This window comes from Penaeus japonicus, unplaced genomic scaffold, assembly GCF_977035675.1.
Source record: "Penaeus japonicus unplaced genomic scaffold, GWHDUDI00000001_assembly GWHDUDI00000032, whole genome shotgun sequence".
NCBI classification, from domain to species: domain Eukaryota; kingdom Metazoa; phylum Arthropoda; class Malacostraca; order Decapoda; family Penaeidae; genus Penaeus; species Penaeus japonicus.
Window position 1 is genome coordinate 27,009,399 of NW_028234434.1, and position 16,547 is coordinate 27,025,945.

Here is a 16,547-nt window from a genome sequence, read left to right on the forward strand (position 1 = left end):
TTTTGCTTTTCAGGACTTGCACAGGTAAAGTTTATCCAAAAACCCACTTTATTACAGCACTGAATATATACCAACAGGACTTTAATATAAAATGCATTCAAATATCTAAAATAGTCGCAATCAACCCATATCACGTATGATTCATATCTTATCTTGGCTATATGATACGACCCTCTTCCCATTTCCAAAGAGGTATTTCCGACCCTCTTCCCATTTCCAAAGAGGTATTTCCGACCCTCTTCCCATTTCCAAAGAGGTATTTCCGACCCTCTTCCCATTTCCAAAGAGGCATTTCCGACCCTCTTCCCATTTCCAAACATATATCCACACAAGAACTATTAAATACAGTCAGACCGTACCGAAAAAACACCTTTCCCAAATCCCCAAAGGAGTAAAATAAAAAAAATAAAGAATAAAAGGACACTGTAAATACACATTTTCTTTATAAATTAACAAATCTACAATTCCTAATTTGTTCTACATAAAGTCAAAACCCTAATTATGTACAAGTTCAGATCTCGACTAAAAATTTGGTGTAGAGTTGCCGTCGGGTGGTCGAGGCGAGGGTGTAGTTCAGTGTGTTCAGCCCATCGTTCTTGTAGCTGCTTAGCGTCTGGGCCAAGAGCTCGTACCTGTCGAGAACGTGTTTTGAGATCAGAGGCGTAGTCAGGGGGGAGGGGGATGGGAGAAGGGGGGGAGGGAGAAGGGGGAGAGGGGGGAAGGGGGAAGGGAAGGGGGGAGGGGTGTTCAGCCCATCGTTCTTGTAGCTGCTTAGCGTCTGGGCCAAGAGCTCGTACCTGTCGAGAACGTGTTTTGAGATCAGAGGTATAAGGGGGAAGGGTGTGTTCAGCCCATCGTTCTTGTAGCTGCTTAGCGTCTGGGCCAAGGAGCTGTACCTGTCGGAAAACGTGTTTAGAGGATCAGAGGCGTAGTCAGGGGGGGAAGGTGTGCTCAGCCATCGTTCTTGTAGTGCTTAGCGTTGGGCCAAGAAAGCTGTACTGTCGAGAACGTGTTTTGAGATCAGAGGCGTAGTCAGGGGGGAATGGGGAAGGGAGGGGGAGGGGGAGTGGGAATGGGGAAGGGGGGAAGGGGAAGGGGGAGTGGGAAGGGGAGAAGGGGGAAGTGGGGAAGGGGGGAAGTGGGGAAGGGGGAGGGGGAAGGGGGAAGTGGGGAAGGGGGAGGGGGGGGGAAGTGGGGAAGGGGGAGGGGGAAGTGGGGAAGGGGGGAAGGGGAGGGGAAGGGGGGAGGGGGAAGGGGGAAGGGGAGGGGGGAAGTGGGGAAGGGGGAGGGGGGGGGGGGGAAGGGGGGAGCTTTTTCCTGGGGGGCCCGGGGGGATTGCCCTTTTTCCTGGGGGAAAGGGGGAAGGGGAAGGGCCCGTCGGGGGAAGTGCGTGGCGGCGGGGGAGGGGAAGGGGCGGGAGGGGGAGGGGAAGGGGGAGGAGCTGGGGGTACAGTGGGAGCTGTGGCCTTTCTGTATGACAACCGTTGGCCGGTAGTTGCTATGAATTGTTCATTCTTAGTAACCAACCCAGCGACCTCTATCCAATGATCAATGATAGTGAGAACCTCCCCAAAACACTCGTGAAAAATAAACTACCCTAAAATATTTAAAGGGTCTCCAAACCTCCGATCCATATTTTTGTGGATATCATGTTCTTTAGTATTTACAAAAAATAAACCGCTTATTTTTAAACGTCATGATCTGCAAGAGTAGTATCAGAAATTGTTATAATGTAAAAAAACAACAACAACAACGGTACTGATAAAATACCAAAATCCCTTTAATTTTGGTTTTAATTTTCCAGCAAAACAATTGGTGTACATTTCTCTTCTCTGTCAATAACAACTAAACAGCGCTACTGATATTCCATGTCCCTTATCCTTCCCAAGAGCTCCCTCTATTTCCAAGTGTACATTTTCCCCTCAAGAAGAAGAGGAAGAGGAAGAAGAGGAGGAAGAACAGGAAGAGGAAGAGGAAGAGGTAGAGGAAGAACAGGAAGAGGAAGAGGAAGAAGAGGAGGAAGAACAGGAAGAGGAAGAGGAAGAAGAGGAGGAAGAACAGGAAGAGGAAGAGGAAGAAGAGGAGGAAGAACAGGAAGAGGAAGAGGAAGAAGAGGAGGAAGAGGAAGAAGAGGAAGAGGAAGAGGTAGAGGAAGAAGAGGAAGAAGAGGAGGAAGAGGAAGAAGAGGAGGAAGAGGAAGAAGAGGAGGAAGAGGAAGAGGAAGCGGAAGAGGAGGAAGAGGAAGAGGAAGAAGAAGAAGAGGAAGAAGTAGAGGAAGAAGAAGAAGAAGAGGAAGAAGTAGAGGAAGAGGAAGAGAAAGAGGAAGAAGAAGAAGAAGAAGAAGAAGAAGAAGAAGAAGAAGAGGAAGAGAAATAGGATGTCCATAAACATGGACATTGAAAACTGAACTTGTAATCGTAAATATGATAAAAAAAAAAAAAAAAAACTGCCACAATAAGAGTAAAAAAAATGACGTTTCGAAATTTTAATTAAACTTTATCCTCAGACGTAGATAATCAAAAATAAATACAATTCATTTCTTATTCCCACTTTTAAGGATGAATTGTCATTAAAAGTTCGAAACATCCTATTTTTTTACGCTTTCTTACTCTGGCTGTGTTTTATCATATCTGTTTGTTCACGTTAGTGTGTGTGTGTGTGTAAGTGTAAGTGTGAGTGTGAGTGTGAGTGTGAGTGTAAGTGTAAGTGTAAGTGTAAGTGTGAGTGTGAGTGTGAGTGTGAGTGTGAGTGTGAGTGTGAGTGTGAGTGAGTGTGAGAGTGTGTGTGTGTGTAGTGTTAGTGTGAGTGTGAGGTGAGTTGTGAGTGTGTGTGTGGTTTTGTGTGTTGTAAGTGTGAGTGTGAGTGTAAGTGTAAGTGTACGTGTAAGGACGTGTAAGAGTGATGGAGTGTATGTGATGTGAGTGTGAGTGTGAGTGTGAGTGAGTGTGAGAGTGAGAGTGAGAGTGAGAGTGAGAGTGAGTGTGAGTGTGAGTGTGAGTGTGAGTGTGAGTGTGAGTGTGAGTGTGAGAGTGTGAGTGTGAGTGTGAGTGTGAGTGTGAGTGTGAGTGTGAGAGTGTGAGTGTGAGTGTGAGTGTGAGTGTGAGTGTGAGTGTGAGTGTCTATAGAGATTCTTAATCAGAAACTGAAGGATTCAAAAGCTATTCTGCAGATGATAGAGCTACGGGAAAAAATAAAATATTCCAAATTATTCAAGCTAAGATATCATATATCATATGTGGTCATGGAACTTCCCAACAACATTTGGTATAATGGAAAAGGAATGTAAAATTAAGACTTTAGACACGGGAGATTTAAAGGCATCCTAAGTCATATGTGCTAAGCAGAATTAAAAGGCATCATATTGTAGACCTTGGAAAAAAAAAATTATCGATCTCCGGTCTCCCACTCTCTCTACCTCTCCTACTTTTTAACTCCTACTCCCCTAAAACCACACTCCCAATCTCCAACTTCCCTCTTCCTTTTTCCCTCCTCCCACAACCTTTTAACACCCCCCCCTCCCCTCCCCAACATACCCACTCTCAATCCCCCTCAACCCCTCCCCTTCCATCAACCTCCTACTCCAACACCCATTCGACCTCACCCCCACCTTCACCCCAACACCCTCCCCCTCCCTCCTCCATTCCCTACTCCAACACCCACTCCACCCCCATTCCCACCCCAACACCCCCCCCTTCCCCACCTCCCCCACCCCAACCCCCTCCCTCCCTCCCCCTCCCCCATTCCCACCCCAACACCCCACCCCCTCCCCCCATTCCCACCCCTACACCCTCCTCCACCCCAACACCCTCCCCCTCCCCCATTCCCACTCCAACACCCTCCCCCTCCCCCATTCCCACCCCAACAACCCCCTCCCCCTCCCCCATTCCCCATTCCCACCCTAACCCCAACACCCCCTCCCTCTCCCCCTCCTCCACCCACAACACCCCTCCCCCTCCCCCTCCCCCATACCCACACCCCAACACCCCCCTCCCCTCCCCTATTCCCACCCCAACACCCTCCCCTCCCCACCCCCACCCCAACACCCTCATTCTCCCTCCCTCTCCCCCTCCCTCCCTCTCTCACCTCCCACCCTCCCTCCCTCCCTCTCTCACCTCTCCGGGTTGGGCTCAGCCTCCGCGTGCTTGAGCATCGTGTAAGTGGCGATGTACTCCGGGTAGCGCTTCACCTCCATGCCCTCGGCGTGGATGCGGTCCCACATGTCGTCGTCCTCGCCGCCCCAGCCGAAGTACCGGTTGCTCCAGCCGTTCACCCGCTCGATCTGCCAGCCGCTCATAAGGCTGGCCCCGCCGAAGCACGTCGGGTAGAAGAGCCTGTAGGAGAGGGAGGTGGGAGGTGGAGGGAGGGGGGAGGGGGGAGGAGAGGGTTTAAGGGGGTGGGGGTGGGAGGAGGGAGGAGTGGGGGTGGGAGGAGTGGGGGTGGGAGGAGGGAGGAGGGTGGAGGAGTGGGGAGGAGGGAGGATGGGGTGGAGGGAGGGAGGAGGGAGGAGGGAGGAGGGGGTGGAGGGACGGTGGGGGGAGGAAGGGCGGAGGGAATAGAACTTCAGATTCCACACTCGAAAAGGCAATGCCAATATAACATCAGAAAAATCGAACGACATTGATATCACAATAATAACCATTAAAATCAAAATCATTATCAATATCTATCACAATAAAGATAATAACAACTATAATAATGACATACTACTGATCATAATCATAACCATAATTATAATAAGAGTGATAATAAAGACAATAGTAATTTCAATAGTAAAAGTAATATAGAAATAGCAATAGTAATTGTATTTCTACTAAAAACAATGATAATGGATTGGAAGATTCAGTTTAAAAAAAAAGATAATCTGGACCAGTAATTATATAAGGGAACTGGGAACTGTAAGAAGCTCACTGAATTGAATGGTTAATTAAAGAAGCTCAAATTGCAAGAAGAATTCGTGACATTACGGAAAGCTTGTCTGTTCGGAACGGCAAAAATTTGGGGGTATTTGTTGAAAATCTGAGATCAAGCTTTTTTACTTGATGTTCTCTGAAAACCGGGGAAGACAACTCGAAAACCGTGAACAAGAGAAATAATGATGATGATAATGATGATGATGATGATAAATGATACTACTACTACTACGACTACTACTACTACTAATAATAATGATAGCAGTAGTAATAATATTCATAGTAATAAAAAACAATTAAGATTATCACAAATAATATTACCATACCAATAATCATAACAATAAAAATAACAACAGAAACAAAAAAATGAAAACAAGAACAATAACAACGACTCGACTGGACACCACAGTAACAGAACTAACACATTACCACCATCATCGCTTCTGTTACCACAGTAACAGAACAGCTAACACATCACCACCATACACCATACATCACCACCATCATCACCACCACCATCATCACCACCCCCACCACCATCACCACCACCACCCCCACCACCATACACCCCCCACCACCCCCACCACATCCAAAGAAAACCCACTTGTAGCCAAACTTATCCGGGCTGACGGCCAGGTGTCTGGGCTGACTGCTGCAGTAGTAGAGGTTCCGGTCGTCTTCGGGAACGCAGTCGATATCGTGGAAGACGTAGCAGTCCCAGGGGCCCTCTGCTTGCGCTTGCTTGTAGCCGATGTTCAGCAGCATGGCTTTGTTGAAGGTCTTGCCGGCTGCGAGGTGGAGGGGAGTTTGGTTTGGTTAGGTTAAGGGAGGGGGGGGGAGGGGAGGGTGTTGGTGGGGGGGGGGTTTGGTGGGGGTGGGGGTTTGGTGGGGGTGGGGGGGGGAGTGTTGGTGTGGGGTTGGGTTGGGTGGGGGTGGGTGTGGGTGGGGTGGGTGGGGGGGGTGTTGGTGGGTGGGGGGGGTGTTGGTGGGTGAGTTTGGTGGGGTTTGGGTTTGGGCGGTGGGTGTGGTTGAGGGTAGGGTTGGGGTTGAGGGTTGTGTTGGTGAGTGGGTGGTGTTGGTTGTGTTGGTGAGTGGGTGGTGTTGGTTGTGTTGGTGAGTGGGTGGTGTTGGTTGTGTTGGTGAGTGGGTGGTGTTGGCGGGGTTGGGTTTGGGTGGTGGGTGTGGTTGAGGATGGTGAGTATGGTTGTCCTTGGTGGGTGTGGTTGTGGTTGTCCTTGTTGGTTGGTGTGGTTGATTGTGGTTGGTGTGGTCGAGTCGGTAGTGTATTTGTGTGATGTGGTGGTGATGGTGGATGACTGGTGTGTTTGTATTGTGGTTGTGGCCTAGTGGTTTCTATAAATGTTACGTAGTTGATTTGCATTAGTGCTGTATTTTCATCTATCTATTTATTTATTTGTTATACGAATCATTGAATAACTTCACGAAACAAGATATGAACATCGATTTCGATTTCATATCTTTATCAGAATTCCATAAATAAGTTTATGAATCATATACATGAATATACAATATATCAATTAACAGAGTGCAATTCCCCTCTCATACTCCCACACAAAATACCTCCCTCCTCTCATACTCCCACACAAAATACCTCCCTCCCCTCTCATACTCCCACACAAAATACCTCCCTCCTCTCATACTCCCACACAAAATACCTCCCCCCTCTCATACTCCCACACAAAATACCTCCCTCCCCTCATACTCCCGCTCATACTCCCACACAAAATACCTCCCTCCCCTCTCATACTCCCACACAAAATACCTCCCCCCTCTCATACTCCCACACAAAATACCTCCCTCCCCTCTCATACTCCCACACAAAATACCTCCCCCCTCTCATACTCCCCAAATCCTCCCCCCTCTCCTACTCCCACACAAAATACCTCCCTCCTCTCATACTCCCACACAAAATACCTCCCCCCTCTCATACTCCCACACAAAATACCTCCCTCCCCTCATACTCCCACACAAAATACCTCCCCCCTCTCATACACCCACACCAAACCCCCCCCCCCTCTCATACTCCCACACAAAATACCCCCCCCCCCTCATACTCCCACACAAAATACCTCCCCCCCTCTCATACTCCCTCTCATACTCCCACACAAAATACCTCCCCCCCTCTCATACTCCCTCTCATACTCCCACACAAAATACCTCCCCCCTCTCATACTCCCACACAAAATACCTCCCCCCTCTCATACTCCCACACAAAATACCTCCCCCCTCTCATACTCCCACACAAAATACCTCCCCCCTCTCATACTCCCACACAAAATACCTCCCCCCTCTCATACTCCCACACAAAATACCTCCCCCCCTCTCATACTCCCACACAAAATACCTCCCCCCTCTCATACTCCCACACAAAATACCTCCCCCCCTCTCATACTCCCACACAAAATACCTCCCCCCCTCTCATACTCCCACACAAAATACCTCCCCCCTCTCATACTCCCACACAAAATACCTCCCCCCTCTCATACTCCCACACATACTCCCACCCCCTCTCATACTCCCACACAAAATACCTCCCCCCTCTCATACTCCCACACAAAATACCTCCCCCCCTCTCATACTCCCACACAAAAGACCTCCCTCCCCTCTCATACTCCCTCTCATACTCCCACACAAAAGACCTCCCTCCCCTCTCATACTCCCTCTCATACTCCCACACAAAAGACCTCCCTCCCCTCTCATACTCCCACACAAAAGACCTCCCTCCCCTCTCATACTCCCACACAAAATACCTCCCTCCCCTCATACTCCCTCTCAAAACACCTCCCCCCCTTCTCATACTCCCTCTCAAAACACCTCCCCCCCTTCTCATACTCCCACACAAAATACCTCCCCCCCCTCTCATACTCCCACACAATATACCTCCCCCCCTCTCATACTCCCTCTCATACTCCCTCTCATACTCCCTCTCATACTCCCACACAAAATACCTTCCTCCCCTCTCATACTCCCTCTCATACTCCCACACAAAATACCTTCCTCCCCTCTCATACTCCCTCTCATACTCCCTCTCATACTCCCTCTCATACTCCCTCTCATACTCCCTCTCATACTCCCTCTCATACTCCCTCTCATACTCCCTCTCATACTCCCTCTCATACTCCCTCTCATACTCCCTCTCATACTCCCTCTCATACTCCCTCTCATACTCCCTCTCATACTCCCTCTCATACTCCCTCTCATACTCCCTCTCATACTCCCTCTCATACTCCCTCTCATACTCCCTCTCATACTCCCTCTCATACTCCCTCTCATACTCCCACACAAAATACCTCTCTCCCCTCTCATACTTCCTCTCATACTCCCACACAAAATACCTCCCTCCCCTCATACTCCCTCTCAAAACACCTCCCCCCCCCTCTCATACTCCCTCTCAAAACACCTCCCCCCCCCTCTCATACTCCCTCTCAAAACACCTCCCCCCCTTCTCATACTCCCTCTCAAAACACCTCCCCCCCCCTCTCATACTCCCTCTCAAAACACCTCCCCCCCCTCTCATACTCCCTCTCAAAACACCTCTCCCCCCCTCGTCATAACCCCTCCAAACACCTCCCCCCCCCTCTCATACGCACTCTCAAAACACCTCCCCCCACCCCTCTCATACACCCCACCCCAACCACCACCCCCCCCCTCTCATCCTCCCTCTCCCAACCCCCCCCCCCCCCTCTCATACTCCCTCTCAAAACACCTCCCCCCCCTCTCATACTCCCTCTCAAAACACCTCCCCCCCCCTCTCATACTCCCTCTCATACTCCCTCTCATACTCCCTCTCATACTCCCTCTCATACTCCCTCTCATACTCCCTCTCATACTCCCTCTCATACTCCCTCTCATACTCCCTCTCATACTCGCCCTCTCATACTCCCCCTCTCATACACCTCTCATACTCCCTCTCATACTCCCTCTCATACTCCCTTCTCATACCCCGCTCATACTCCCCTCTCATACTCACAGCTCTCATACTCCCTCTCATACTCCCTCTCATACTCCCTCTCATACTCCCTCTCATACTCCCTCTCATACTCCCTCTCAAAACTCCCTCTCATACTCCTCACATACTCCCTCTCATACTCCCTCTTCTGTACTCCCCCCTCTCATACTCCTCTCATACTCCTCTCTTACTCCCGCTCATACTCCCTCTCATAACTCCCGCTCATACTCCCTCCATACTCCCTCTCATACCCCACTCATACTCTCCCTCTCATTCGCCCTCTCATACTCCTCTCATACTCCCCTCTCAGACTCCCTCAGATTACTCCCTCTCATACTCCCTCTCATACTCCCTCTCATACTCCCTCTCATACTCCCTCTCATACTCCCTCTCATACTCCCTCTCATACTCCCTCTCATACTCCCTCTCATACTCCCTCTCATACTCCCACACAAAATACCTCCCCCCCCCTCATACTCCCACATGATATAATCTCCCACAAAGTCATCCATTCCCCTTCTAGAAACACGTACCTGATTGTTCCACGAAGTAAATGGAGTAGTTGAGCATCTGCCGTTGCAGGAAAGGGTGCAAGTGATTGAGAAAAGGACCGATCTGGTAACAAAGGGAAGGGGAAAGATGAGGGTTAGTTAATTGCAAGGTAATCTATGCAATACTATTTCGAATTGCAATCTAAGCACATGAGGACATGTTTAAAGGTTTGTTGGTCATATTGATGTTTGTTGAGGGGGTGAGAGGGGTTGGGGGGAGGAGAGAGAGAGAGGGGGACAGGAAGGGGGGAGGGGGACAGGAAGGGGGGAGGGGGACAGGAAGGGAGGAGGAGGAGATGTTATAGGGTGGGGGGGAGGGAGGGAGGGAGGGAGAGAGAGAGAGAGAGAGAGAGAGAGAGAGAGAGAGAGAGAGAGAGAGAGAGAGAGAGAGAGAGAGAGAGAGAGAGAGAGAGAGAGAGAGAGAGAGAGAGAGAGAGAGAGAGAGAGAGAGAGAGAAAGAGAAAAAGAGAGAAAAAAGAAAGAGAAAACAGAGAACATAGAGAGAAACACGGAGACAGACCTGCACCAATCCCCCTCAAAAGACCCAAACCACACACCCTCCCCCCGACCCCCCACCCCACCAAAAAAAAAAAAAAAAAAAAAAAAAAAAAAAAAAAAAAAAAAAAAAAAAAAAAAAAAAAAAACACAACCATATGTTCCCGATCTCTGTAGGGCACGACCACGGCCACACTCCAGGGCGCCGTGCAGTTCTCTGGCCACCAACTCCCTCCCTGGCGGACGTTCGCCACGTTGACTTCGGCTTCGGCCTCGGTCACATTTGCTTCCACGCCCATCCGAGCAGCTGCGGAAATAATGATCATTGATAGAAATGGAATAGAAATACTAATCGTGTTAATAATAGTAATAGGAGTGGTGGTGGTGGTCGTACGAGTAGTAGCAGTAGTTTGTTGTTGTTGTTGTTGTAGTAGTAATAGTATTAAGAATAGGAGTAGTAGTAGTAGTAGTAGCAGCTGTAGTAGTAGTAGTAGGGGTAGTAATAGTAGGAATTGTAATAGTAGGGGTAGTAGTAGGAGTAGTTGTAATAGGAGTAGTAGTAGTAAGAATAGGAGTAGAAGTAGTAGGAATAGGAGGAGTAGTAGTAGTAATAGTAGTAGTAGTAGTAGTGGGAGTAGTAGTAGTAACAGTAGTAGTAAGAATAGGAGTAGAAGTAGTGGGAATAGAAGTAGTAGTAGCAGCAATAGTAGTAGTAGTAGTAGTAGTGGTGGTGGTGGTAGTAGTAGTGATGATGAGGATGATACAATAATAGTAATAACATAAGCATCAATGATAATGATAATTATAACAATAATAGCAATATTGATAATAACAATAAATAAATATACTATCAGAATAAACAACAATAAAACTAATTAATAAGCGAATCAAGAAATTGAATCACAAGGAATTGAAGCGGTGTTATAGAGGATCCAATCTTATTAAGTTGAAATAAAAATTCGTATTAGATGCCTTATACATACACAAGAAGAGATGAACCTATATTTTTTAGACTATAAGACGTTAGCAAAAAGTCATATTTTTTTTAATGCGATATGAATTGTAAATTGCAAAGTGAGAAAAGATTTCACACAATCGAAAGAGAGAGAACGAGAGAGAGAGAGAGAGAGAGAGAGAGAGAGAGAGAGAGAGAGAGAGAGAGAGAGAGAGAGAGAGAAAGAGACAGAGAGAGAGAAAGAGACAGAGAGAGAGAAAGAGACAGAGAGAGAGAAAGAGACAGAGAAAGAGAGAAAGAAAGAGAGAAAGAGAGAAAGAAAGAGAGAGAGAGAGAGAGAGAGAGAGAGAGAGAAAGAAAGAAAGAGAGAGAGAGAGAGAGAGAGAGAGAGAGAGAGAGAGAGAGAGAGAGAGAGAGAGAGAGACGAGAGAGGGAGAGAGAGAGAGAGAGAGAGAGAGAGAGAGAGAAAGAGATGTGAAGAGAGAGAGAAAGAGAGAGAGGGACAGAGATAGAGAAAGAGAGAGAGAAAGGAGAGAGAGAGAGAGAAAAAGAGAGAGAATATGAGAGAGAGAGGAGAGAGAGAAAAGAGAGGAGGAGAGAGAGAAAGAGAGAAAGAGATAGAGAGAAAGAAAGAAAGAGATAGAGTAAGAGAGAAAGAGAGAAAGAGAAGAGAGAGAGAGAGAGAGAGAAAGAAATTGAGAAGTAAAGAGAGAGAGAGAGAGAGAAGAGAGAGATGATGAGAGAGAGAGAGATGAGAAGAGAGAGAGAGAGAGAGAAAAGAAAGAAAGACAGAAAAGAAAGAAAGAATGTATACAAAAGAAAGTGGAGAAAGAAAGAAGAGAAAGAGAGAGAGAGAGAGAGAGAGAGAGAGAGAGAGAGAAGAGAGAAAGGAAGAAAGAATGAAAGAGAAAGAGAGAAAGAGAGAAAGAAAGAAAGAAAGAATAAAAGAGAAAGAGTGAGACAGAGAGAAAGAAAGAGAAAAGAAGAGATAAAGAGAGAGAGAGAGAAGAGAGAGAGAGAGAAAGAGAGAGATGAGATGAGGGAGAGAGAAAGAGAGAGAGAGAGAACAGAAGAGAGAGAAATGAGATGAGAGAGAGATAAAGAGAGAGAGAGAGAGAGAGAAGAGAGAGTAAGAAAAAGAGAGGAGAAAGAAGGAGATGGGATGCGAGAAGTAAGAGAGAAAGAGAGAGAAAAGAGGAAAGAAGAAGAGAAAAGTGGTGAAGAGGAGTTTGAGAGAGAAAGAGAGAGAGAGAGAAAGAGAAAGAGAGAGAGAAAGGTGGGGAAGAGAAAGAGGTCCCTCCATGCTCTCTTTCGGGATGACGTAACACCACCATCTCAAGCTGAAGATAGCACGACCGCAACTAGCAAAGATAAAGCAGAAATCTTTACCCAGTACTCCTCTAATAAGATGAAAATTAAAGATACCAGCAAACAAACACTTAATTTACCTCCATAACCAATAGCAAGTCAATTGAAATGGTTATAAATGAAACCCATGTAAAAAAAAAAAAAAGCTGAAGTTAGCCCACACGTTTTGAAACTAAAACGGCGCAAGTATTTCCTCTCTAAACTACCGTCCAATAACCTTGTTGCCTATTCTTGCTTACGTGTTTTAGTTATATCCTTGTCGGAACTATGAAAACACACCTGAATAATAATGGCAGACCTCTATATAGAAAAGTCAATTGTTTTTTGTTTTTTTTTCTAAAGGAAAATCAGCTTCAGATCTACCATTGGTGCTGTCTAGTTCTTGGAACTTGCGCTTAAACCAAGGTATTGAGACAAGAGGCATTACATTTAACATTGTACGAGCATTTGATGATGTCTAACACGGAGGTCTACCAACAAAATAAGATCAAGACGAAATAACGGGAAATTTACATTCACTCATTTCCAGCTACTTGGAAAAGAAGTATCACTGTAGCCAGAAACTGAATCTAAAGTCTCTGTTGCATCTGCTGGTGTCCCCCAAGGAGGCCTCCTAGGACCCCTTCTCTGGAAAATCTTTGATGACCTACATATAATTCCAGAATCAGTTGTTTCTGTTGCTGATTTAACAGTCCACCTCAGCTATGCAAAATAAGATAGCATCTTTGCAACAAACTGGCTCCATTTCATCTTACGAACATCACCCATTCGGATAAAAAAAATATATATAATCTGCAGCCGATTAATGAAGTTCGGCTTACGAGGCGGGAGGGGAGGGGTGTGTTAGAAGAGGAACGAATGAAGTAGAGGAAAAGGAGTAGAGGGTATGAGGAGAGGGGCGAGGGAAGTAAATCCCTAATAATATCAAAATGGCAAGGAAAATAATACACTCACAATGGATGACAGAAATATAACAGAGGAGTTTGAAGTGAAGATCCTCATAAATATAGATACTACTCTTGGGCTCCTTTCACACGTATCGACTTTTCGCCGTGCGCCGTCCACAACACGACGTCTTGCTCTCAAATAACCACGGGTGGCTATGAACGCTTTCACACGTCACGACCACAGTTGTCACCGCGACGCCCATTTGATGTCGGTACGACGAAGCGCCGCGGATGGCGTGAAATGACACGCTATTGACGCATTTAGATTTTGAATTACTAGTCTGTTTCAGGACAAGCCGGGTTTTGGAACAAAAGCCAAAAAAATTATATAAATCTAGGGCAGAAAACACTGCAACACGGAGGGAAGTCTAGCTCCCACCACAGGTCTGGTAATATTAATACTATGCACCCGTTTCCTGCCATGTAAACGTTGTTGTTTTTTCCATTTCAAATATGAATAATAAAGGAAAAACAAGTAGTCTTCTGTGTCCATGCTGAAATACTGGAGCTGTAAGAACCCATATAAGCCTGCTGGGGAACCCATATAAGCCTATAAAACATGTCTCATACATAGCCAGATTCCACCAAGGTCGAGGTGGACGGACACATTACAGCACATGAGAGATGCACGACTCAACGCACAGTCGTCGGAAGTTGCTATTTCGTGATCAAAAGTTGGGTTTACAATATGAAACTATTTCGCATTTGAATGTTAATAGTATACTTCATCCATCCTGACCAAATGTGAACTTTCAACCAACTTTCATTTTCTATTAATGCAATTATCAAAATGTAATGCCAAATTTCATATTGTACATTGTTATTTTTCATATAATATCCATGTAGTTATAGATATTGCCGCACATGATATGTACAAATGATATAACTGCAATAAATCTATTGCATGATTTGTAGTATTTGCAAGAGGAAGTCCTTTGGTAAATTCAATTTATAAAACGATGAAAGATAAAGGTTAATATTACAGACATACCTCAAATCTTCCCTTGGTTTTTGTAGACTTTTAATCACAAAATCGATGTTTTCGACCACTGTGTAACGTACCGAATCTATTACCATAAAAAAAGATAACTAAAAAATAAATAACTGGAAAAAGGACATTATCCCTCAACACGTTTGCCCCAAAGATTCCAACCTCGAGAACGGAAGTTTGAAAGCAAATTTGCATATAAATTCTGTAATATATGGAATGATATATATATAATACACATATATTATTAACTTATTCTAAAGTTGATGTGTGTAAATCGTATGTGAATGTTGTATTAAAATAAATCTTTAGATCAATTTTATATTAAAGTTATCTTGAAATATATGGTAAATTTTCCGAACGCCGCCGCGTCGCTAAATACCACAAAAGTTGTATCGATGGATTCCTCTCAACCTCTACTGGTCATTTTTAGTGGAAATAATGCGCGACTCCACCCCTGGACCCCACAATCTGGGTCCCGATAGTAGGGGAGGACATGAAGTAGATCAGAGAAATTGCGGGGTAAAATATGAATTCCGGGCATATCCCGTATGCAAAATCTTAACCCAATTACCTACCTAACTTTGCCTAGTTTTGAAGTTAGCCCTAGCCAAGGTGGTGCTTCGCCCCACCCCCCTTTTTTTAAGGCACTTCGTGCTACCTCCTGCTACTTCGGGGCATATTTCGTATGCAAAAGATTAATCCAATTACCTACCTCACTTTGCCTAGTTTTGAAGTCAGCCTTTGCCATGAGGGGGCTACGCCCGCTTGTGGACCTCCCCTATTCAGGACACATCGTGATACTTATGATACGTAATTAGTCCTGTAGATGAAAATGCCGCGACCACGAATAAACCTTACACTGGGCCATGACGACAGCAACTGAGTCTTCGTCTCATATATATTCCTCAGGATAGGAAACTAGGACCGATAATGACGCGACCACTCAATAGAGGACACTCTACAATTACACAGTAAACAATGGGGCATGTTGCACCATCTATCGAAAGAACATTACAGCGCATGCAGGTAATTCATTGAGGGTTTCCAGTCCACAGCTCGCAGTAGCAGTAAATACGTAAACACAACCATGTTTGAATTTCCGCCCGGGGATGGTGGTCATCGAGGTATTTTGCACAAGGTATGTTGCACGAAGTGCCCTGAATAGGAGGGTCCAGGGGGGGTTGAATCCCCCCACCCCTTTGGCTAAGGCTAACTTCAAACCTAGGCAAAATGAGGTAGGTAATTGGGTTAAGATTTTGCATACGAAATATGCCCCGAAGTAGCACGAGGTAGCACGAAGTGCCTTAAAAAAGGGGGGCCCAGATTGTGGGGATGGAATCGCGCATTTCCTCCACTATATATAAATAGTAGAGTTTGAGAAGAATCCATCGATACCACCTTTGTGGTATTTAATAACACGGCATTATTCGGAAAAAAATACCCCCTTTCTCACTGACCGAGGCCTGGGGGAGGAATGGGACAAGCTTGCAAGCCATTCTTGTCTCTGAGGGGTGGCATTATGTCTATGAGGCTTTCGACAGGAAAATCGGGTTTTCTGTCGTATCTGTTGCTGGTCGAAATCTGGAACCACGTTGTTACACCCATCACTATCAACAGAACCGCACTCTTGATGTATGTATTCAAGCAATGAGCCTGGGGAGGAAGAAATAATATGTTACTATTCATATGATGCGGTCAGCTTTCATTCGTGACTTCCGGAACCGTAATCTTTCGCAGTTATCATTTCCTTTCTTCTAGCCAGCAAACACTGTATTATCAAGACAAATTTCTTACGTATTTGTTTGTCTACTGACGTATTTGTTTGTCTACTTACTACAGACTCTTGGATCTAAGTTCTCCTTACACGGAAGGATACACTTACCTTCTTTATGCATTGAAGAGCCATCGCGGATAAGTGGAATCTCTCATTATCATCACTAATTCAACATTCTTATCAAAGTCAATGGTTGCCACATAATCAGGACGTGCTTGCTTGCACCGTCTCGATATTCCAGATTCGATTGTCCTATAAATGTTGCATTTGCACTTTGGGTTACAGTGGCAATTAATACCCCGGTTACAGAGAGGGAGGAGAGAGAGGGAGAGGGACCTTGTTAGTCGTCGAGAGAGCGGGGCTGGAGGCCGACTAAGCTGAGTTCGAGCGTGCGTGGGTGATGGCAACACTCTAACCGTTGAACTCACCCCCTGTCAGTCGTTACTGGTCTTCAGTACAAAATGGGTGGTTTTATTTTTTTTTTTTTTTTTTTTTTTTTTTTTTTTTTTTTTTTTTTTTTTATTTTTTTTTTGTTTTTTTTTTTTTTTTTTTTTTTTTTATTTTTTTTTTGTTTTTTTTTTTTTTT

General features: G+C 45.7%; 1 protein-coding gene across 1 annotated transcript; it reads right to left on the bottom strand.

Annotated features, from left to right (window-relative positions):
- Nucleotides 1-426: 426 nt before the first annotated feature.
- Nucleotides 427-16,374, bottom strand: LOC122242953 (beta-1,4-N-acetylgalactosaminyltransferase bre-4). Its single transcript, XM_086556541.1, has 7 exons — nucleotides 16,070-16,374; nucleotides 15,645-15,840; nucleotides 10,082-10,233; nucleotides 9,414-9,495; nucleotides 5,515-5,698; nucleotides 4,113-4,331; nucleotides 427-632 (listed from the first exon to the last, which is right to left on the bottom strand). Exons 1-7 carry the CDS (start codon nucleotides 16,091-16,093, stop codon nucleotides 512-514), a joined length of 978 nt encoding a protein of 325 aa, XP_086412667.1. The 5' UTR covers nucleotides 16,094-16,374; the 3' UTR covers nucleotides 427-511.
- Between the last annotated feature and the right edge of the window lie 173 nt (nucleotides 16,375-16,547).